At 31.6% G+C, this 25,013-nt stretch overlaps 3 protein-coding genes across 6 annotated transcripts; 1 reads left to right on the top strand and 2 right to left on the bottom strand.

The window, feature by feature from the left end:
• The first annotated feature begins 4,936 nt into the window (after window positions 1–4,936).
• LOC18100131 (alpha carbonic anhydrase 7) lies at window positions 4,937–6,892 on the top strand. Its single transcript, XM_052453792.1, has 7 exons — window positions 4,937–5,155; window positions 5,319–5,536; window positions 5,744–5,856; window positions 5,954–6,056; window positions 6,225–6,389; window positions 6,507–6,560; window positions 6,680–6,892. Exons 1-7 carry the CDS (start codon window positions 5,065–5,067, stop codon window positions 6,767–6,769), a joined length of 834 nt encoding a protein of 277 aa, XP_052309752.1. The 5' UTR covers window positions 4,937–5,064; the 3' UTR covers window positions 6,770–6,892.
• Window positions 6,893–12,206: 5,314 nt separating this feature from the next.
• On the bottom strand, window positions 12,207–15,551 carry LOC127905460 (E3 ubiquitin-protein ligase RZFP34-like). 4 transcript variants are annotated; one of them, XM_052453789.1, is made up of 14 exons: window positions 15,483–15,551; window positions 15,266–15,399; window positions 15,057–15,136; window positions 14,829–14,916; window positions 14,691–14,750; window positions 14,164–14,196; window positions 13,999–14,076; window positions 13,876–13,919; window positions 13,729–13,769; window positions 13,206–13,288; window positions 13,013–13,104; window positions 12,849–12,918; window positions 12,723–12,761; window positions 12,207–12,645 (listed from the first exon to the last, which is right to left on the bottom strand). In XM_052453789.1, the coding sequence occupies exons 3-14, from the start codon at window positions 15,113–15,115 to the stop codon at window positions 12,493–12,495; spliced, it is 840 nt and encodes a 279-aa protein (XP_052309749.1). In that variant the 5' UTR covers window positions 15,116–15,136; window positions 15,266–15,399; window positions 15,483–15,551; the 3' UTR covers window positions 12,207–12,492. The 4 variants fall into 4 exon arrangements, with proteins under 4 accessions (XP_052309749.1, XP_052309750.1, XP_052309748.1 ...); XM_052453790.1 differs by lacking the exon at window positions 15,483–15,551 and having other exon boundaries at window positions 15,212–15,471; XM_052453788.1 differs by lacking the exon at window positions 15,483–15,551 and having other exon boundaries at window positions 15,266–15,471.
• Window positions 15,552–23,340: 7,789 nt separating this feature from the next.
• LOC18100128 (aquaporin TIP1-1) lies at window positions 23,341–24,626 on the bottom strand. The gene is made up of 2 exons (XM_006381316.3): window positions 24,056–24,626; window positions 23,341–23,931 (listed from the first exon to the last, which is right to left on the bottom strand). Exons 1-2 carry the CDS (start codon window positions 24,437–24,439, stop codon window positions 23,557–23,559), a joined length of 759 nt encoding a protein of 252 aa, XP_006381378.1. The 5' UTR covers window positions 24,440–24,626; the 3' UTR covers window positions 23,341–23,556.
• Window positions 24,627–25,013: the final 387 nt, after the last annotated feature.

Here is a 25,013-nt window from a genome sequence, read left to right as displayed (position 1 = left end):
TTTCTTTACTTGTCTATGGCTACGCCTCTTCATTTTCCTTTTTTTTCTATGAAGCAATTCATACCTTCTTTTGCTAAACCAATATGACAAGATTGTAGTGGTAGTGTGATATAGTTGGGCATGTAGATATGGATGATTCTGAATATTTGAGTAATGATGTGACATTATTAAATAAAGATCTGATCTAAGTAGACTTTATGAATGGTTTAGTAGGTTATTTTATGAACTAGTGAGATAGGTTTAGGTCAAAGAAAATGTTTGGAACGGCTAAGATTGGTTCATTATTTAAAATTGTGATAACATGATATCTGATCATTGGATCTGACTCAATTTTTTGAAGGTAATTCTGCAGATAATTTTTTCTAGAGTAACCATTATGTTGCTTAATAAATTGAAGGATCTTTTAGAATCGTGTTTTGATCACTATTACTCATGATATGACAGTTTTTATTATTTTTTTATATTTTTTTGGATTCTATATTTTAATTTGGATTTCTTGTCTATTTCTTTTACTTTTTCAGACTTCTAATTGTTTTCTATTAAAGGTAGGATTTGTGTCATGAAATATGTTGTTGGTTGATGATCTATGCAATCTTCTTTTTTTTTAGTAACCCGGAGTGTCCGGGCCAGCTTACGCGCACCACAACTAATCCCCGGACCCACTGAACACCCTGCAAGCCCAGTAGGCAGGTAAGACACCGCGGGGGTAACAAGCGTGCACGTTGAGGCTCGAACCCAGGTGACAGAGATAAGGAAACCTTACCTCTGCCGCTGGGCCACAAGCCTCGGTGCATCTATGCAATCTTTTTTTTTTTTTAGTTTAACGTGGGTGTCCGGGCCAGCTTGCGCGCACCTCGACTAATCTCACGGGCCCTGAAGTTAACGACCATGTAAGCCTCCAGTGGCCATCATATGAGCAACCACAGGGTTCGAATCTATGCAATCTTCTTGATTCCACATGTTCTGGCTTCAGTTTCCTTGCTCAAAACACAAAGGGATCACTAGGTTTCACAAAATGCACTCTTGCACGGTAACTTAGCCCCTTCTAATTTTTTTTTAATTTTTTTTTCCCATTTCGATTTGAATCTATTTAAATACAAGGAGCTAGAGCTGTCATGTTCCCTTTGGTTTGTTATTTTTTTATCGTGCTAAAGATTCCTTTGTTGCGTTATTGACTTTACGGCGATGATTATGGATTATCGGTCGCCCTATTGAGCTTGTTTATGGTTGCTTATGTTGTATGTTTGCTTTTCCTTTTATTTATTTATTTTGCACCTCAGATGGTTATCTCAATCATACAAATATTCAATTGAGGATATTAGTTGATATTTAATTAATAATAGAATTTGATTCCTTTGAAACTAAAGCCAAGTAAAAAAAAGGAAATTAATTAATGTAATAAATCATGCATGTCACCCGTTACCCATTTATCCCTAAATTAATATTTAGGGCCTATTTAATAATAAAATAGCATTTTTTTTTCTTTTTTAATAATAAAAAAGTGTTCCTATTACATGATATCAAACTTATCATCTAAACATATCATACAAGTTGTTCCTTCCTCCTGGGGGCAAAAAAAAGCACAAGATCAGCCCCTAGCTAGCAAGGTTATGGCCATCTCAGGGGTTTCCGATGGTCCATTTTTATTATAATTTGTATAACCACCAAAGTATTAACTTGGAATTTTGTGATGATTATTTATATCAGGTTCACCGTTGCTATCTGCCGAACTTCTGTACTCCTTCGCAGGGCATCTGATTACCCAATAGATTTTTTAATGATGTCCGGAGCTAAAGATAACAAACAAACGTAGAACATGAAAATTCGATGAGCAAAAAAGGTTGTATATATATAAATTTTAAATTTGCAACTCTATTTCTATTTAATAATACTGATGAAGTTTTTATTGGATTAAAAACCCTATCTCAACTAAAAAATAAAATAAAAATCTGGAAATACAAAAAAAATAATCATAAAATCCAAAATAATACATAATAATAATAATAATTTTTTTTTTACCCAAATCAGGGCCTTGAGATGAGATTTTTGACATATCATGATTCGACAGTCCATCTAGCGCCTAATAGAGTCAATATAGTGAAAATAACCTCTAAAACTTCTTTTATAAATTTAAACTTGATCAAATAGTTAAATTTGATTAAATAATTGAATTAAAAGTTATGATCTTGAAAAAAACCATCCACATAATTTATTTACACATAATTTATTCTTGACATATACTCTTATATTTTTAAAAATTACCTACCATCTCAAACCCACGACATCAAAATTGTTGTTAAGAGTTATTTTCAGTAACCAACATCTATCTTTGTATTCATCGAAAGTCAAGGCAACCATCACAAGTAGAGACATTAAGAAAAAAAAAATATAATGGACTTCAGGGTGGTTGGGGTATTTTCTTACTCTAATTTTTAATTAGCTTTTGCAAGTGGTTAATTTTTTATGCTTAGGAAGAAGATACATACATGCATGGCTACTTAAAGAAGGGGAGAGAGGGTGGAAAGCTTAGCAATATCTGTGGACTTTCTATTAAGCTCGCATCAGAAGTTAGTTAATCAAAACTTTGGAGATAGTGTTGGAAATTTATTTTAAATAAATAAATTATATAGGTGAATGAGAAATTAATCTAAAAAAATCCTTGGTTTTTCGGCTAAAAATACTTTTGGTTTTTTTATATTTAATTATTGATTTATGGTGATTAATCAATAGTTGATAATAGTGGAAATTAATTCTTATTAATTCTTTATTTTTTTTAACTTTTAAAATTAATTATAAAATAAGAGATGAAGAAAGAGTTTTTTATTTTATGAAATAACAAAGGAAGAGTTTCTAACTAGAATTTTTTATCTTTTTAGTATGTTATGGTTTTTTTTTCTTTTTGTTTAATTTTTAGAAGGTTGCTATATATTTTTATTTTAAATTTATAGTTTATCTTGTAAAATTAATTTTAATGCTAGTTGAATAGTTTGATTGAAATTAATCATATATCTTATTAGTTTATATTTTTCAGTGAATGAATCATTAAACTATGTGGCTAGATATTTTTAGTAATGTTTCTTAGAAAAATTTTCACAGTATTTTTCAGTGAATGAATAATTAAAAATTTAATCTGGTGCATACAAGTTGGTCAGAAATATTAATTTCTTTTTTTAAAAAAAAAAATTGCTCCTGGAGATGTTGATAACAAGTGAAGAGTATACAAACCTCTAGAATATGTAGCATTGAGGGCAGCGATCCAAGCTTTTAAAGCGATGGGGCTTTAGGTGTTTTGAGCTACAAAGCTGAAGGTACCCAGACAAGATTTTAATTAATTAACACTTAATCTTTAATCTTTAATCTCAAATAAAAATAATAGTCTAAAAGTGTCAGTGAAAGGGGATTTTTTTTAATAAAAAAATATAGAGTTTTGCTAAGGAATTTAGAAAAACCAGTCAAGTGAGAGTAATAATTTTAATTTAATATTTCTCCCTTAATGTCATTTGTATCCAATTTCAGACATTTATACTCTCGTTTCCCTATTAATTATCTTGAAAGTTAACTATTAATATCAACTTATTCCAATTTTATTAGCATTGTTGCTACTAAATGCATGTTCAGATTAATTAACTTATTACAATTTTGGGATTTAAAATAAAAAGAATGCAATTTCACAGTATTTTTATGTTGATTGGAAGTGATTTTAACTAGATATATAGAAAACTATAAATTAAGAAAGTAAAAATATAAATAATTAATGCTTGATATCCAAGTGATGATTATTAATTATGTTATGCAAAAGAGGTTCTATATCATTTTAAAATGAAGGTGAAAGGACTGGGATTGCTTCTTGCTTTGTTCATGGATTATTTTACTGTGAAAAAGAAGAAGAAGCAAGAGATGGCAAGTCTAAAATATGTTTTTATATTTAAAATTATATTTTCTAATTCATACTTTAATAATAGATTGATTGAGAATTAAACGTTATAATTTGTTTTAATTTGTTTTTTATGAAGTTATCTTAGTTTCATAACTCCGAATCATAGGTTTGACAAGTTAACCTGAATTGATTGAAATTAATCATATATCTTATTAGTTTATATTTTTTAGTGAATGAATCATTAAACTATGTGGCTAGATATTTTTAGTAATGTTTCTTAGAAAACGTGTTTGGTGAATTCCTTACTGTATTTTGATTCCAGCTAAGCTACTGCAAGATTAGTTTTCTAGGCCTACAAAGGAAAATTAAAGGGCTTTCCAAATTATTGTGGGGAACTATGTATGCGGGCAAAACTCAGAGATTTTGATGAAATGTTCTTGAGCTCATGAAAGGTACCAAGTTTGTTTGGGAACAGGAATAGCGATATCAGTTAACCTCAAAAATATTTTCGAGTGATTGTGCTTGTGTCTGTTCTCTTAGAGTTCCTTGCAAATAAAAGGAGTTCCTTGAAGTATTAATTCCCCATCCTATCGAATCTTAAGAGGGTTAGGTGGGAAGAAAATGAATGAAAAACAAATAAACGAATCAAATCTTCCCACAAATTCATAAACTTCAAAGGTCAAACCTTGCTGTACGTAATTGCTCTCTTCATGGACAAAAAGGACAAAAAAGAGTTGACGCGGTACAGCTGAAGGGTTCTTTTAGGCGATCATGTTTTTTTAATTATTATTTAACAATAATGTCAGCTTTAATTTGATTAAGACCTTTAATTTCTGGGTTCCAAGCAAAGGTATAAAAAAGTATCCTGTGACTTTCCTTCCAAAAATGTGTCCTTTAATTTTCAGAGTATTCACATCAGGATCCAAGAAATCTATGTATCGTAGGGAACATTTCTGATCAGCCGGATTAAATAACGAAAAGAAGCTTCCATGCAGGTCGTTGTTTTGTTTTTTTTTTTTTTTTCTTTTCTTTCCTTCAAGAGAGAGACCTTCTTTATATATTAAACCTCCCACGTACTCCCTCTTGCATCAAATTACCATCTGGAATAACAAAGAAGCTTTAGTTTTCTTTCACCAGCAAATCTTCCATTTTGCAGCCCTTTATCTTGGTTGTCCAGTCCTCGAAGCATGAAGCAACAAAGGACATACGTGCTCTGTTCTTGTAGTCTCATTTTTGTGCTTGTATTCTCACCGTTATCAGTCACAGCTCAAGAAGTTGGTAATACATGCATTTTCTTGAACTTTTTCTGTTATTTTATTAGTTTATGATCATTTATATTCCATTGCATTTTGGTATTTTCAGTGGTGAGATTTAAGTAGCGGGTTATAGCTTAGATATGCAATATTTGATGCATGTATAGATATATAATTATGTGCTGCAGAGGATGAGAGGGAGTTTGATTACACTGAAGGGAGCGAGAAGGGGCCAGCACATTGGGGAGACATTAAGACAGAATGGGCAGATTGCAAAACCGGAAGTTTGCAATCTCCCATTGACATGTCAGATCGTAGAGTGAAAATGGTCCAAAAGACAGAAAACATAAAGAGGAATTACAGACCTTTTAATGCAACCCTGAAGAATCGAGGCCATGACATTATGGTAAGGATATTATTATGCTCTTTTTTTCCTTCCAAGGTGATAAAATTCAAGCTTTTCATCAGTGCACCTCATGTCATTAATCAACGACTAGTCTTAGCCAAATTCCCCGGCGACTGAAATGCCCTGGCTTCGACTGATCTCTGATGAAAAAAATTAAACTCATCTTGTAGAGATTAGCCCACTAAATAGATTTCAATATGGAACCAGGTTCAATGGGAAGGATTTGATAAAGCGGGATCAATACAGATCAATGGCGCCAGATACTTTCTCCAACAATGCCACTGGCACTCACCTTCCGAGCATACCATCAATGGAAGAAGGTCAGTTATATCTCTGAGATAGTAAGTAATAAGATTACACATGTTTTGAAAAGAAATAAAAAAATCCAAATAACATTCGAATTATTTTCTCTGTTAGTTATGACATGGAGCTACACATGCTTCACACAACCCCAGAGCAGAAGATCGCTGTTATTGGATATCTTTACAAGACTGGTAAACCTGATGCTTTCCTCTCCAAGGTAACAGAAGGAAATACGTGAAATAATTTTAGCTTATTATATAGAAGCTTGAATTTCAAGTACTGCATGTATAACTTGAAGATTAATTCTTTTTATTACATCAGTAATTAATATTTCTCCGATTCAAGTGCTGAGGTATGGTTAATCTATTCTTGTTTTCTTCATCAGTTGCTCAATGATATAGTGTCTATGACTGATCAAAAAATGGAAAGGAACATTGGGATAGTTGATCCCAGGGAGATCAAGTTTGGTGGCAAGAAATATTACAGATACATGGGCTCCCTCACCACCCCTCCTTGCAAGCAAGGTGTTATTTGGACCATAAACAAAAAGGTAACCCCTCCTCCCTCCCTCCCTCCCTCCCTCGCTGACTTCAAAATCCTCGGACCAGCTTGTGTTTGTTTTTCTGGGCTAAAACGAGTTCCTTAAAAGTGTTTGAACTGAACTCAGATAAGGACAATTTCAAAGGACCAAGTTAGAGCGCTTCGAGTGGCTGTCCATGATGTAAGTAGCCAGAATTAGTAAAACTAAGTGATGGATCATAATTTGTGCTATATATTTATGAATGTTGGTAGAAGCGCATACAGCTTCAAGGGTACCTAACCTTTGTTATTGTCTTGCAGTATGCAGAGAAAAATGCAAGACCATTGCAGCCATTGAATCAAAGAGAGATCCATTTCCATGGACGCAGCCCGAAGGATACATACAACTAATTAACAACATCCCAAGAGTTTATGATTTGCCCCCATTTTTTGAAATGGGATGTACTTATGAGAAGTAGGGTTATGCCAGTGTTTTGCATTTATATATTCAATTAAATTTTTAGTATTTGGTAATTTATCGATTGCTGTAGAACTCGATAATGTCTAGGGGTAAGCAAAAAAACCGAGAAAATCAGAAAAAAAAATAACTAAAAAAACCGAACCATGAAAAAAAACCGATTAAACCGATTAGAATATTTAAAAAACCAACCGGTTCGGTTTTGGTTTCATAAGTTTGAAACTGAAAAACCGAAGCGAACTGAAATTAATAAAAAAACCGAGCCAAATCAGAAAAAAAAACCGAGTCAAACCGAAACCAAACCCATTAGAAATTAAAAAAAAAAACCCAGAAAACAATATAGTTTTTTGTTTTTAATATAAAATAACCGAACAGAACCGAAACCGAACCAAAACCAATCGGTTGGGTTTCAGATTTTTTTAAAAAATCAATTTAATTACTTTTTTAAGTAAAAATCAAACTGAATAAAAATATAATCACCCCTGATAATGCCAAACTAAACATTCGTCGTGATGAATTGATAAATTGAGACATTTAAAAAAAGGAAAATAATAAAGAAGAAGAAATTAAGGCATTTCACTGGGAGTTATAAACCACTACTAGCTAGTTATTTTACTTTGTTAAGTTACTTCTTTTTCTTTTTTTCTCTTAAAGTCGGGGACATCATTAGGCAAATTAACTTTTGCATTGACAAAAACTTTCAACTTTTTGCTGAAAGGTTGCAGCCAAGTGTGTATTTGGTATTATATTTTAAAAGTGTTTTTGAAAAAATTTAATTTTTTTTATTTTAAATTAATATTTTTTGATGTTTTTAGAATATTTTGATATGTTAATATCAAAAATAAATTTTAAAAAATAAAAAAAATATTATTTTGATGTGTTTTAAAATAAAAAGTACTTTAAAAAACAACTATTACCATATTCTTAAACATAAGTTAGATTTAAACCAAGACTATCCTGTAGGAAAGGTTCTTCCTCGTGTTCGTGTGGCTAATATATTGAAATTTTACAATATGCATGCATGTATGCCTTCGATCATTCATCATATTGGAAGTTGCAAATAATCACCACCCTTTTAGACGATCAACATGCCTCTATTTGGGACTCTAAATAAAAACCGATCCATAAATCTTCAAGGATCTCCGAATGAATGGGAAGCCGTCAAGTTCACAAAATGACATGTTGTCATAAATGATGGTTTCTTGTTGAAGCACCCTGGTTTTCTCTATGATGCCAAAAAGTAATATAAAGCATTATATTTGACTCATTCAACCGCGGAACAAGCACCACCACCATAACATTCAGAATACAAATAGAAATATTGATGTAATCAATATTATTAATAAATTATAGTTACATTTACCAATAAAAAATAATTTTGTTGTTTTTCTCGGTATTTATCAAAAAAAAATATTACATCAGCAAATACTAAAAAATATACAATTAAAATCAAAGAATGAACAAAAAAGAAAATATAACATGTTAGTATTATAGATTAAATTATAGATAAAATATAATTATAGCTAATATTCATCAATGAATCCATCGGTAATTATTTAAGTTATAACTTTACAGACAAACCTCCTCTCCCCCTCCCTCATTTCTTCTTATTCTTTCTTTTTATTCTACATAAAACAACACGCACCACCCTTGCCCCTCTCATTTTGTCACCAATCAAGCCTCCATCATTAGAAAACCAATCACCCCAACACTCAGTCTGTCTGTATATATGTTCTGGTTCAATCACCACATCAAGTAAGCAAAATTACATATTTTTAAAATGTTAAATTTTGGTGTTTTTATGTAGTATATATAGTTTGTTTGTGTGTTTACTTATTTTATAGTTTTTCCCTATAGAAACTTGTTGTATGAATGTATGATTTGTACATGTGAAGGTTTATTTGAGATTTTGAAAAATTATGTTTATTTATCATTTGATGAAATTGAGTTTAATTTTATAACTTAAGTGTTTTATAATGAAATAAATAATGGTTTATTAATAGGTATATTTCACATTTAATCAATTTTATTGTTAAGATGAAAATTTCAGTAAATTTGGAGTTTGAATTTTTGGAGAAAATTGATAATGATTTAAAGGCATTGTTAAAATAAATTGAACAAGTTTGAGTTAAACCAATGATAACTAATTAGTTGGGTACTGATAATTTGTTTAGTTCATATTATTAATTAACACATGTTGTCATCAATATTTTATATAGGTTTTATATAAGTAATGGATGATTGTTTTTGGATGTATCGAGTTTACCCAAAGGGTTGCACATGACGGATTATTGTAATGGGGTTAAGGATTTTATTAATTACGCACTATCTAATATAAAAAATATTAACGGAGGCGGTATTAGATGTCTATATAAGAGGTATAAAAATAAAAAAAAATTCAATCCAAATGTTATTACAATGCATCTTTTACAAAAAGAGTTCATGGAAAAAAATTTATATTAGTTTGTACGTGGAGAAATATATATTTCTTATGAGACCATGAAAAAAAGGATGGTTAAGTCAACTTTTAATTCTAGTAAAGTGAATGAAGTTGTAGATAATAATAGTAATCGTTATAGGAGTATGATTATGAAAGCAATGAGAATGAATCAAGGTTATGCAGGTGAATGTTCAATCATTAAGGCGATGCTAGGATTTAGGTAAAGCCTCTTATGTTATTAGTATAAAGATCTATAGAGATAGATCTCAAAGAATATTAAACTGTCTCTTAAAATCTAAATTGAAAATTTTTAAAATGGTTTAGAATGTCAAATTTTGCATCCTTAGTAACACTCATTATCAAATGAGACAAATTCAATCAGAATCAATGTCCAAAGAATATATTTGACAAGAAACATATTAGTAACATTTCATATACTTCTATAGTAAACAGTTTGATGTATGCATAGATATAAACTAGACCTAACTTAGTATTTGTAGTGTGAATGTTGGAAGGTTTTAAAGCAACCCATGAATGGAATATTAGAAATATGCTAGGAAAATCATAAAGTACCTATAACAAATCATAAAGTACCTATAACAAATCAAGGGTTACATACTCATTTAATCCTAATTGACAAACATGATAATCATCTTAAGAAGATTGGTTATTTATACTTAGATTTTATTCCACACACACAAAAAATCTATTTTAGGATACATTTTTGTTCTTGTTGAAGGAGTTATTTCTTATAGAAGTACTAAACAAATTATTATTGCTTCGTTTTCTATAGAAGCAACATTCTTTTCATGCTATGAAGCAATGACACATGCTATCTAGTTAAGGAATCTAATTTCTGGTCTAAAGTTAATTGAATCTATACAAAAGCTAGCAAAGATATATTGTGATAATTTAACTGTTTTTTTCTTCTCTAAAAATAATAAGAGTATGAGCCAAAACATGCACAACAACAACCTCCTCATTCTAAGAGAGAAAATGAAGAAACATAAAGTGATTATTTAGCATATTAGCACTAAGCTAATGGTTGTGGTTCTCATGACCAAAACACTATTGATAAAACATTATATTGATCATGTGAGTCTAGCTAACCCATTTGACATTTGGCTTTATTTTTTTTAATTGATTGTTTATATATTTTTATGTTATTTTTAGATATTAATATAATATGTTGTGCGCATAAAATATTTTGTTATACCCATTAGGATATATAAAGTTAGATCTAAATGTATTATTGAAAGTGTAGTTTATTTGCTCACTAAATATTTATTTAAGGATGCAATTTATTGTAATGCATGAAAGAAAATACTTTGTTATAAAATATGATCACTATGATTCATATGTTGCTTTTTTTTTTATCAGATATAAGTGTTTCTACTTGTTAGTTATTTTTGGACTATATAAAATAATTATCATTTTTTATATAGTGTCATATGGTTTGAGTAAGAAAATACAAAAAAAAATATTGGAAGAGGTTCATATGTCACATCATATTTTAATTTAATACCTTTTATTATTATATTTATTTTGAATGAAATATATAAATGATTATTAAAGACTAGGAGTCCATTAGAATATAGTAGTTCAAGAATTAGGTAAAGAAAGGGTACCTATTCTAACCATATAAATATTACATAAATTTTTGTGTTGTCAACCCACATAAAAAATCCAAAGTATTTGCCTATATTATAATACATTTTCTTCATGATGGCATCCAACTATTCTTATGACAATTGCTTAATACTTGATTAATTATAATAGTAAGAGGTATATATATATATATATCTTATATATTATGTTAAAATTATACACTTGCACATACTTAGATTTTCATACAACTTCACCTTAAACAACCTTTTTGATCTCGAGAACATCTACTCCATCCTCTAAGTTTGAGCATTATAATCTCCTCTCTTTTTTAGATATTTAGTAGAATATAGTTTGATTACTCGTTAGACACTGCACCTCAGTATTATTCCTAGGTAGTGACCTCCACATGCATTCGCATAAGGCTTATGAGAGCCTCAAATATAGATTTGGCCTCCATAAAATCCCGAGTAAACTCACAAGGAACATAATGTTAGCACACCACAATGCATGAATGCATTATTACAGCTTTCTAAAGGACAGGGCAACACCTAGTTTTCATTTCAATTACTACCATCAACAGTAGATACAGTGTACGCCTCGTCATGCCAACTTTTCTCGAAAACATCAACCATTCTCATCATCAATGGCACAGCAAGACACAACAACCAACTAATTCTCATCATCAATGGCACAGCAAGACACAACAACCAACTAATTTTACAGGTTACTTTCCAGCCCAGTAAAGTAATTATTCTCCGATGATTAATCCCACTGCTGCAGCTCCATGTTATGAGCAGTAATTTCATGTGATCAAGATAAGTAAATGTCTCAGATTCCCAGGTAAACAAACAAAATACAAGACCACAAAACAACACAACACTCCAAAATCACAATATACACTCTCCTACACCTCTTTGTTCTCATTCTCTCTCCAATATGCTGTCCCCTTCTACATGCATTATTCCCTCTTACATGCACTATTTCTTCTTAAACATGAAGGTGATTTTCTACCTTGATAAGGGATTTGTTTTTGCAAGAGTGTGGAACGACCAGCCCAAACGCTTTGTCCCAAGAATCAGTAGTGGAAGCACAAATCAAATCCGAAATTTTTACTGACTTCAGCAGAAACCAAATATGTATATATGAAATGTAATAGCTCCCTCACAAAGACACAACCAACAGCGACTGTCATTGCACTACAATTTTATGAATGGTAAATATGCGAGGTAGTTCAACAAAATGCAATAGAAAACCAGCCACAGCCAGGAGGATCCTTCTAGGGGAAATAAGAGAATTCGATTGGTGAGGGTTACTGCAATGCATTAAAAATCAATTCTAATATTCAGTTTAATTGAACCATCATTTGGAAGTGAACATGTTGCCCGCTGAATGGCAGCCTAATTTTTAATTTAACAATTAATATACACCTATGGATCCTTTAAAAACATTATTAATTAGCTCAGCATCACAACTGGTAAAAGTACAGACATTTTAGTGAATAAGAGAATAATACCCCTTCCTGCATGGCCTCAAGCAAAACATCCCCACTCCATTTACCATTTTAATTACTCGAGTCGTCTTTAATTACAGACATTAATGAGAAGCTGGTCATCTCTTTATCTCTTCGATACTTGAAGAGCAGGGGGGAGGTCCTACACGTGTCTGCTTCGTATTGTATGAATTGCATTTTAGGCACTTGTGTGCTACAATATGGAAGTTTACTTCAGATGTTTCCCCACAGTCATTACAAAGAATCCAAACCTAAACCAGAATATTCAAAGAATTATACACCGACAATTGTTAATTAGTACAAACACATATCATTTTCTCATACATACCATCTTATTCAACATTTGAGGCATGGGAGTCAACGCTACCTGAATGTGATTTAGAAAACAAATTGGGAAGTTAATAAACCACTACTTCATTAGGTAAAATCATATCATAATATAGTGTAGGTATACCTGTTGATCAAGTTTTTTCCACACACGAGACATGTCACAATATGATTTTGAGCAAAGAGGGCAGGCATACCTGCCACACCATCCCAAATATAAAGACTACAGTCCTACAGTTGGCAATAACTAGAACAAAAATGAACACCACCCTATAATTACCAAAAACTTACTGAAAATGCTGCTGCATCTCTTTAACACATTCCAAATGAATGGTGTGCCCACAAGGCAAGACAATAATGTCTTTCGTGGTCTCAAAGAGAAACTGCGCAAAGAAAATCAAATAAGTTAGCAAATCAGATGTAGATAAATCAGGGTTTGCATCATGATAATTTTTTGCATTTCTCTTTCGGTATGCACGTTTACCTCAAAGCAAACAGGGCAATTATGGTGCATTGCTCTTTCCACGCAATTGTGTGAATCCTTCAATAATGTTGAATAGCAGCATCCTAAAATAGAAACAATGCCACTCAACAGACAAGTAAATGAAGAAGAGCCGACAAAGGAATTTCTCAAGTACATAGAGTTTCTTTGTAATTTCAGCATGATTTTGAGTAATTGTCAAAATGAAAAAGATTTTTTTGGCAAAACGCTTTCAATTATATAGATATTTTCATCAACCATGCAACTTTTTTTCTTTTTTTAATGAATCTCAACCATGCTACTTTAAATTCCTCTCTTTAGATATTCCCTTCATTTCTTGAACTTAAGTTAATAAATAATCAAAGTTAAAGCTTTTCCACTTTGGTTCAAGGAAAAAATTCAACTAACATTTGAATAACTTATGGATTACAGATACAAAAGCAATTCAAGAAAACAATTTTAAATAAAAGAGATAATTTAAAAAAAAAAATTGATGGAAAGCATTCCTGACACGTTGATGTCTTACCGCATCTATTACAGTGAAAGAAATTCTCCTTTCCTCCAGTTCTGCAATACCAAAACAACATTTAATCACACTACAAGTGGAAAAAACAGAAATGTCCAGGTAATGAGATAGTGCATGGTAAAACAAGTAACTGTGTGAAGGACAAACCTGCAGATGCCACATTCATTGCAATGGTACTGCTGCTTTGAAATCTAGCAAAACAAACAGTTCGTTTGTTAAGCAGGATTACAGCTAAAATATTTACTTGAGAGTTTGAAGTAAGAGGCATACATCGTCATCGAAGAACTTGCATTTGGAGCAAAAGTACTTCCCCATGCACACCCCACAATGAAAGCATTGTTGTTGAACCTGGCAAGATATTCAAGAAAAATCAAAACCCATTGATAAATCTTCATATTATTGTCACTCCCATCAGTTTGTCAGTCAGAGACTCACTTCTTGTTCTGTGTCACACAAAGAACATATGACCTGCAACACAATAATCATATAGCAAAAACTAAATCAGTACTTCTTTTTCCTTTTAGCAAATTGAAAAAAAAAATCAACAAATAGGAAGAACTGAAGCATCATATAATATGCCTATGAGCAGATAGAGAAATAAAAGATAAGATGCTGAACCTTAACCATAAAAACACGTGTTTGGATCTTTTAATGGTACCCACAATTCCATGATTTTTTATTTTTTTTGTGTGTGAAATGAAACATTAAAACATCATTTTAAAAGCAGAAAAGAAAGCAATTGTATGAGATGATATCAATGTCGGCCTTGGCCCCAGAAAAGTATACTTACGAAACAATGATCATAAAAAGGCACCTGCATTTTATTTCCTAATTACGTTAAAACTTATTTTCATTTTAAAAATATTGAACAGATAATACACCAGCAAACGTTCTACCTTTATGCCTTATTTGATTGCACAAAACAAAAAAGCTAAACAGAAGTGAGAGATACAGCAACTGACCCTTTTTAATTCGTGACGAGGAATGTCATGACGATCAATGGGATTAACTTCCATAGAATTCTATTCATAAAAAACATTATATTGATTGGGAGCTTTAAAAAGCATTTCTTTTTACAAAAAAAAAAAAAAGGATAGAACCTTTGATTCATTATGACAATGCCTGCAATCGAATATCTCGTCGCAACAGGGTGCTCTTATCTTACATCTTCTTCTATAGTGGGTGCACCTTTGTTTTATTTTTATTTATCAAACAAAAAGAAGAAAATTTTCAATTCAAAAACAAAACCAGAACCAAGAGAAAGGGTCGGGGGGGGGGGGAATAAACAAGTGTAAAAAGCTTTCTTTATATATAAAATGGAAGCATACCCGAAATTCCCATATCCCAGATCCACTGGAGACTTGTGTTCACCAGGAAAACTTGACATCCTGAGCTCCAGTTTGATTACCTGAAATTTTTTATATTAAAAAAACCCTCAACTTCCCTCAAAGAACTGACTGTAATTCATCATAGTAACAGTTACATTAATATAATTATAAAAGCAACAATCCTGAACCAGCTGACAGAAAAGACAGACCAAGAAAAGAATAAGCTTTTCTTTCCAATGGGGGTGGAGTGTTGATCTAGCCCAAAAAGGAAGGCAACGCAAAACTCAAAAGAACACCACCACCCCTGCCCCTCCCCTGCACAGGAGGAATGACGAAGGGAAACCTACAGGTAAAAGGCAGTCACCAAAGAAAAAATATCAGGCCAACGTTTCCAGGAGAAAATTACACATTAATCAATAGACTAACCCATTTCGGATTATGATGAAGCGACACGACACGACAGCGTCTGTCGGCCACCCCGAAATCTAATTAAACTGCACAATTATTACTTAAGAGCGAGATCACTTTTTTACTTTCATGACGCCATGCCAGTAAACGGCGTCGTATTATTGTGGACTGGAATTATTTTAGATGTTTTTTCCTGTTATAACAAGCTTTTCAAATTAACATTTCTTATATATTTTTTGATGTTTTTGATATATTTATATCAAAATGAAAATATTATTTTAATATATTTTTAATTAAAAAATATTCTTAGATATTTTTAAATTTTTTTAATGTATTTATATTAAAAATTAAAATAATTATTTTAATATAATTTTAATTAAAAAATACATGGCCCAAAGGGTTGGCCGAAAGCTGAGGTTGGAGCCCAAGTTCAACAACAACAACAACGGGCTTGTCATCAGGACTCAGGACTTGAGAGTTAATTATTTTAGAAGCTATTTTTTAATATTTTAATGTTTATTTACTATTAAATTCATTAATAAAACATATTTTTCATCTGTTATTTTAAAAATATTTAAGATTATTTATTATTATTTATTTTATTTAAAATAATTTATGAAATTTAATATTTTTTTCAATTTCATTCTCCTTCAAAACTTTTAAAAAAAATTATTTTTCAATTTAATATACTCAAACAATAAAAAATATTTTTTAATTTATTTTTTATTATATTATCAAACATCAAAAAATAATTTTTATTTTAAAATTTTTTTTTTATAAAAGAAAAATTCTGAAAAAGGCAATTTTTCAAAAGAGAAACGGGCATAAGTTAACTGACAAGCAAGAGTTGAGATGAGTGAGAGGGCATTAGCTGTGGAAAATGACAAAATATCTTTTTCAAGATGAGATTTCTTCCGTGTTACTTCCCTAGGACGCAGCCCTCTCTGCATGCACGTGTCAACACGTGAATGGATCTTGTCCAAAACGTCTTTTAGCACAAGGGGGGTGTTTTCACGCATGTGAATTTTGGTGGTGGCATGGCTTGTAGTTCTGGGCTCACTCGGCTTCCAACTTTGGGCTATTCAACCGTATGGTCCATTGGGTGATAAAGATTATGAAAGTACGCTCCATTTTTTTCTTTCTTTTTTTTCAAAAACAAAACAAAAAACGGTTTATAAGTGGTGTCATAATAATCACTACAAAAAATTTAAAAAATTATTTAACTAAAATACAGTGACTTTGTTCTCACAAATAATAGATATTGTATAATTAATTAAACCTAGATAGAATTTTAAACGGTATAAGCATAGTTTTTAGATTTGGCCTGATGGCTAGCTCGATTCGAGACCCGGGTTCCAAGTTTTGATCCGGTTGTCCGAATTAATTTTTTTTAATCAAAACGACATCGTTTTAGTAAAAAAAAAAACAAAAGTCAACGGGTTGCAATCGGGTTTTTGACCGGGTCACACCGGGTTTTTTCTTCCCCTATTTTTTCTTCAACTTTACTAGGTTCCAGCCCCGGGTCATAGGTCGACCCGCCGGGTCGGGCCGGGTTTCAAAACTATGGGTATAAGTATGAAGCCTTACCCTTGTACAATCTACTAGAAAATTGATGCACAAAGTTAATCTTGAAATAATGTATAAGAACCAAGTCGAAGGTATAGCTAGCAAGTTTGCATAAAAAATAAGAGCGGATGTTAAAAATCTGTAGATTTTTGGGTGTTGATTATGCAAAATCTTGAATGCTTCAATGGCATAATAACCTACATCACTTAAGATATTTTTTTGGATAAATTTTGTTATCTTCTTCTATATCGTACAAGTTTTATAATAGAAGTTCATAAAATATACTAAAAACAAATGAAAAAAAAAAACAATTGAGAAAGATGTCCGTAGTGGATGGATAATGCTAAATGATGCTCAGAACCAAAGTTGATAGGCATTCTTTGTTTGGTCATTAATGCCATATGCCTGAATCAGGAAAAAAAGAGAGACACTGTTAGCGAGGAGGAGGATATATAGTGGGCTAACCACAGAGGAACAATGTTCATTCAATAACGTGTAGTTAAATTGGATGATAGCATATTATATGAAAATAAATGAACGTTTTTATTTTATTTTTTGAAAGATGCCTTGTTTTAAATTCTGATGGAAAGGTGATGAGTTAATTTTATTTATTTATTTTTATAAATGTATAAACGTACGAGTTTGACACAAATATCAGACACAATACATCTAATATTTGGACTTAGCAATGCACCAAGTTCAAGGTAGCGTGCGTCTAGCATGCCTGCCAAACACAATACACTTGGACTTCGCTAAGTGGGCATGGATCTGACATGCATGTCAAACCCAATGCATTTAAACTTGTCAATTAACCAAGTCCAAGGCATTTAGCCTTGGCAATATGCCTAGTATGGTGGCGTAGGTTTGACACGCATGCCAAACATAATACGCTTAGACTTGGCAATTTGTCAAGTCAAAAGTGGTGTGGGTATGACACGTATGCTAGACCTGATATTCTTGTACTTGACTGTCAGCCAAGTCCAAAACGCTTGGGCATGGCAGTGTGCCAAACCCAAGATAGCATAGGTTTGGTACATCTGTCAGACCCAAGTCGTTTGGACGTGGCAGCAAACCAGGTCCAAGATAATTACCATCCTCTCATTGCATGTCTAGGGAAGTGACCGACCTCCCATGAGTCTAAACATCAAGGAAGAATTAAGCCTTTATAAACTTAGCTATATTTGACGTTTTAAATTCTAAATCTCCTTAAGCTTTTTTAGGTGTTTAAAATCCTTCATGAACCCCCTATATTCTTATCAGGTAAGATATATTTATCTCTCATTCAATGTTATTAGGACAATTATCTTGCAAGCCCTCCTTTTATGGACTATAAATACACCATGAGAGTTTCATGATAAAAGGTTCGGGTTCACGATCTTAAACTCTCTATAACCTTGATATTTTATAAGATACTAACTTTACTATCAGAAGATCTTAAAGTTTCTCTAATTAGAATTGTTTTTTTTTTTTTGGTAGGTATTCAAGACCGTTTAGTAGATTTGGAGTTTTTTAGATTGAAATGATATTTAAATATTTAACATATAAATAAGCTATTATCCCAAACACTAAATAATTTTATTTTTATAAATCTTGATTTTTTTAACAACATCGTAAGGTTAATTTTGTTTTGGGATTTTGGCTAGGACTATATATTGTTCATGGCTAAGGGTGGTTGTGTGAGGAGTATATGATTGGAGAGAGGCTTCCTGTGTTTCCTTAATTAGAGTAGCCTGTCATGTCTTAGGTATAATTTTTTTTTCTTTTTAAAAATTAGAAAGCAGTGTTTATTAATTACAATGGGGTTCGAAAACTTGTAAGGTAGCCATGTGTAGTACCACAAACAAACTGAAACTTGTCAACATCTCTCTAACCTTTTTGTTGCATTTTATGCACTTATTATTCTCACCATCCTCATTCCAATTCGAAATCTGTTATTAAATTGTTAATGATTGAACACAAGGTTATAAAACGAGACTGATAAAAATTAAAAATTATTGTAAGATAATAAAATTCATAGCGAAATATTTTATTGATTTTACATAATTTTAAATAATTTTATTTTGATTTTATTATTTTTTAATTCTTATATAATTTTACATTATAAACATATATTTACTCGTGATTTTAACAACTTTATTTGTTGTTATCTTCAGAAGCATCCAACATTGCAATTATATTTAGGGTATGTTTGTTTTTTGAAAAGTGGTTTCCGAAAAATCACTTTCCAAACTTTCATGTGTTTGTTTGCCGTTAGAAAAGTTGGTCAACGAAAAATACTTTTCGGTCAACGAAAAACACTTTCCAGTCAAAGGAAAATTTGGCTTTGTTTCCAGAAAAGTGTTTTCCTTTTATTTTGGACGGGAAACACTTTCCGGAAGCTGTGAAAAATTTAGAAATGTTATATTATTTGCTGATTATATCAAATTTGGTCCTCAAACTTTTGATTGTTATATATTTTTTTTGAATATTTGTTTTTCAATTTTATCCTTTAGAATTTAATTTTTATATTAATTTTGGTCCTCATTTTTATAATTGTTATTTGCTTTTCCCTTATCATTTTTTAATTGAAATTTTTTATCTATCAAATTTGGTCCTCATTCTTTTGATTGTTACTTATTTTTTTTGAAATAATTTATGAAATGTTAATTATTATTATTTTAATTTCTTTATCTTTTAATTTTTTATTTTTTAAATTTGATCTCTATTATTTTGATTACTATTTATTTTATTTGAGATAATTTATGAAATTATATTTTATTTCAATTTCATTCTCATTCAACTTTTTAATTTATAAGATTTGTTCCTCATTATTTTAATAAACTTCAAAAAATAAAACATTAATAAGTTATTTTTCATCTCATTTTCCATGACATAACCAAACACTGGAAAGTGTTTTCCAGCTTATTTTTCATTACACTACCAAACATCGAAAAATAATTCACTTTTCCAGAATTCACTTTTCAAAAGGAAACTACTTTCCAGCAAACAAACGGAGCAGAGAGCATTTGGAAACACGGGTCAACCGGTGTTTTTAAAAAAATCAAAATTTTATTTTTTGTTAAAAATTAATTTATTTTTTTTATATTTTAGATTGTTTTGATGTGTTGATCTAAAAAATAATTTAAAATAAAATAAAAAATATATCATTTTGATGCATTTCAATATGAAAAACACTTTAAAAAGCAATTGAACCACACTCTGACCATCTCACTTATCATCAATAAGGATGGGTTTATAGTGCTAGGTTTGTTTTTGTTTATATATATATATATATATATATATTGCTTAATTAGAGTTTTCTTATTAAAACCTGACTATTGAGATCAGTTTACATACTGAATTTGTACGAGAGAAGTGATTTTTTTGGTCTTAGAATAGTATTTAATGATAGCTCCCCTCGTTATAATTTTTTGGTATGCATGTTCCTCTGCACATAATTTTAATATGATTTTTATTTATTTATATTATCTTTATTTACAATTCTATTTTGCAATTGTATAATTTATTTCATATAACTTACTTTGATAATTTATTACTTGAAACCCTATTATTATTATTTTATCATTATAGTTCCAGTTATTGGAAGACTTTACGTCTTGTTTGAACGTAAATTAAATATCTTTTCCCATAAATTAACAATTAACAATTTTTAAAAATAAGAGAAGGGAGTGCTTTACTATTTATACTTCATTCATTTAGAAACAAATCACTATTTATTTATTATTCATTATACTATTCACCTAAAAACAAATCAGTATTTAATTGTTATGCTATTTTAGAATTATTTTTATTAGTTTTGAGGTTTTTTATTAAATGGCATTTTAAAGTTATATATTGGGTTGATATTTTTAAAGTCTTGAGAGGCTTTTACTTGTTGCTACAGATTGTGTTTGCATTTCATTCCTTTTTTTACATAAAACTTTGAAAGCAAATGATTTTTTATTTTCTAAAAACCGAAATTGTTGAATAATCATACTATCCTTTAAAAATATTAAAAGGAAATAATAAATTGTTGTCATCCAGGACCCATTAATATTTTCTAAAACTAGAAATTATTATGTCTTATTTATTTTTGCATTTCAAAAGTACTTTTAAAAAAATTTAAATTTTTTTATTTTAAATTAAATTTTTTTTAGTATTTTTAGATCATTTTGATGCGCTACGCTAATTTTAAAAATAATTTTTTAAAAATAAATAAAAATATTATTTTAATATATTTCTAAATAAAAAATATTATAAAAAATAACCACAACCACACTTCTAAATTAACTACCAATCTTTATTTTTAAATTATTTTTTTTTCATATCAAATATATTTTAAAAAGTATTTTTCAAACCAGTCCAAAACGCTAACGATGAACGTTCGAGTAAGCGTTCACCTTCAAAGCCTTTTGTCCTTATTTCCATAGAGATCACCGCCCCATGTGAAAGACAATGAAAGTCACTGTCCGTCCGATCCTTGGGTGAAATTCACTGAATCAAGAGTGTCAAGGATTGTGGTTGGATAAAGATTTTGAAAAAAAAATATTTTTTTTTGTATTTTTATGTGTTTATTTTAAAAAATATATTTTAAAAAATATATTATTTTAATATAATTTTAGACAAAAAAAAAATCACTTCAACACTTTAAAAAGTTAACATTTTAAAAAGTAATTTCAACAGAACTCCGAAAAAAGTATCTTCATCTCTTTGTAAATAAAAGAGCATTCATTCGGAACTGCCATATGGTGTATCAATTGGTGGGTCCTATGAATCCACTTTGATGATCCGCTTCAAAGACAGTGACAATGACATGGAACATGCGGCCAAGCTTATTTCCCCTTCCTTCCCTCCACAGTCTCCTTGGATGCTCTCGTCCGGAAATTCTGTAATTAATTCCGAGGATGAGATTGCAAATTTGAAATATCACTCAAGCACGAGCATCATCGCTGATGAGACCGTGCAAAGCTTTTTCTGACCAACCACCGGCACTGTTGCCGTTCAAGAAAAGAGGGTAAACCTGGCACATGCTGCTCCTGTAGTGTAGCTGTGGACAAGGGACTCGAGCCACATTTAATTGCTTAATTCCCTTTCACGAGTAGCATGCAGCGGTGCTAAAAGATGAAATAATCACGAGGTTAGGTAGGAAAGGATTTGGAGAACATGACCAGAAATCATCAAGTGATGGGATGAATTGTGAGAAAGCAGTGCGGTTGGCTGCCCTCTGATCAGCCTCCCACCGGATAATGAATCCCAACAAATAGCAAAAAAGAGTGGAAAGGACAGAACAGAGAGTTGGGTCCGGAGTAAAAAGTAATCGAGGCGTGGTCTGAAAACGGTCCCAAAGCTTCACGTGTTCTGCTGCTTCCGTCTATATCAAGAGGAAAAGGAATCATTAGGTGAGCCGGGATGGGGTTCCAGCACTGCTTGTTCCGATGAGTGTACCCAGCTATGGATCTCATAAATTGCAATGGTCTTCTTAAAATATTATAATCTTTTAAAAAAATATATATAAAATAGAGTTAATATTAAAAAGGAATGATCCGAAAATATTGAAGACTCTTTTGGATGGAAAAAAAGGGACTTTTTTTACAATATTCACTTAAATTTGAAGAAATTCCTCCAATGTTTTCGAATTTTTAAAAGATCACTCAAATTTATTATTGTTCTAGCTTTTTTATTGTAGAAGTTATCCTTGTTTTAATATCTTCTGGTTGTCGAAGTTGGAAACAGCTGTTCGATCAAGTTTGCACTTTTGCAATGCACATGGAATTTTAGTGTCCGTTCTGGAAAGCGATTCTGCAGAGTTTTTAAAAATTTAAATATATATTAAAAGTAATTTTTTTAATAAATATTTTTTTAATTTATTTACAAACTAAAATTACTTTTAAAATCAAGACAGACATAATCAAACACCCTCCATGCAAAACTTAGCATGAGTGCACATTAGAAAGAGAAAAGGGAATGATACGATGACTTAATCATTGCTTCTTTGCTATTTAAGGTAAGCTGCCTTTATAATAAAGAAATAAATTAAAAAAAATCATGGATTTAACTACTTTTAATTAATAACCTCTCTTTTATTAAAAAGCAGATGCCCTTTTCCATTTTATTTAATTTTGTTTCGGCACCTCTTCATTTAGCATGGAAGAAAATAACATTATCTTATATTTTGGCACACGAAAGATACAAAACGCCGCGTGTTATTTATATGAGAAACCTTTTAAGCCACGTGAATCCTTTTTTCTTACAGGCTTTATGACCGGTCACCGAAGGTTTTCTTTTCTAAAAAAAGGAAGGCCGAGAAAATTGATAAGGGGAGAAAGAAAGATGACTGGAAATAAAATCTTACAACTGGAGAAGATCGAATACACAAATCACACCGTGGTCTGATGATGATGATGATGGGAAAGATGAAACGATCACAGATGAAAGACAGGAAAATTAAATACCCTCGTAATTAAGAAATAAATACAGAGAAGGAAAGAAAAAGCCGCGGCACTGAAATTAAAACCATCCCATGCACATATAGCCATCCACTTGTTTTTTAGTAGTCAGCGGTCGGCAACTGCTCGTGGTTGCCGAAGCCAATGAAGAAGAACTCATAAATGAGCCCGGCAAGTCCACCGCCAATCAAAGGTCCTGCCCAGTAGACCCAGTGGTTGGTCCAGGTCCAGCTCACCAAAGCAGGGCCGAATGACACAGCTGGGTTCATTGAGGCTCCATCAAATGCACCTCCAGCTAAAATGTTAGCACCAACAATGAAACCAATTGCAATTGGAGCTATGATCCCCAAGTTACCCTTCTTTGGATCAACAGCTGTGGCATACACTGTGTATACAAGCCCGAAGGTCATCACGATCTCGAGAACGAAAGCGTTCCAGACACCAACCCCAGAGGACAGAGCGAAAGCAGAGGTTTCCTGCGTTGTGCCATGTCAAAACCCAAAATTTAGTTACACCTTCATCTTAACTGAAACAACGAGCTTGAAAACTGATTTCACCAAATAAAAAAAAGGGCAAGGACAGAGGGTTGTCTAGACTTACCAGGCCACCAGTGGTGAACTTGAGAAGCAAGCAAGCGACAGTGGAGCCCAGGAGCTGAGCGATCCAGTAAAGGATGCCACGCAAGAGGGTGATGTTGCCACCAATAAAAGCTCCGAAAGTAACAGCAGGGTTGACATGGCCACCGGAGATGTTGGCACCGACAGACACAGCAACGAAAAGAGCGAAAGCATGGGCGATAGCTGCAGCGATAAGTCCAGCGGGTGTGTTGGCAGCACCGTCCGTAAGTTTGGCGAAGGCCATGCCGGACCCTTCACCGGCAAAGACAAAAATAAGGGTGGAGATGAACTCAGCCAAGGCTGCCCTCAAGGCATCGGGCTGAGTTGCCTCATGGTAGTGGCCTACGGCGATGTTTCTGATCGGCATATTTTGTTGTCTGATCAAAGATTAAACGGTGGAAATTGCTCTGTGTTTTTTTCACACTGGGTGTGGTAGCTAGCTAGAGAGTGCTCTGTGCAAGTACTGGTCTCTACTTCCCGTGGCCATACTTATATTGAGAGACTGGTCTTGGTTAACCTGTTTTATCCGGTTTCCGGTTGAAATTAAGGGTGTGAAATGTTTTTTTTTTCTTTTTTCTTTTCTAAAATTGTATATATATATATATATATATATATATATATATATATATATATAAACAAGGAGCATATGTTATTGTTTATTTATTTTAAAATCAATGATGTGTCTAAAATTAAAAGAACGATAAATCATCTTATAAATTATAACCCAACGAGCATTCACATTACTATTTCAAATTCGAATATATCTTTTGAAATAAAAAATAAAAGAGAGTCAACTTAATATATATTCGTGCTGAGTTACAACTAAGAACATTTCTATAAATAAATAAATCGTACCCCAAATATTACCAAGAAAGAATTGAAACTCAATTCTGAGATCTCTTGGTGAATCTTCTTCTAAAGATTTTTTTTTATTTTTTTTT

Source organism: Populus trichocarpa, chromosome 6 (genome assembly GCF_000002775.5).
Source record: "Populus trichocarpa isolate Nisqually-1 chromosome 6, P.trichocarpa_v4.1, whole genome shotgun sequence".
NCBI lineage: Eukaryota > Viridiplantae > Streptophyta > Magnoliopsida > Malpighiales > Salicaceae > Populus > Populus trichocarpa.
Note: the sequence above shows the minus strand (reverse complement) of the source record. Positions and strands in the feature narration are given on the sequence as shown.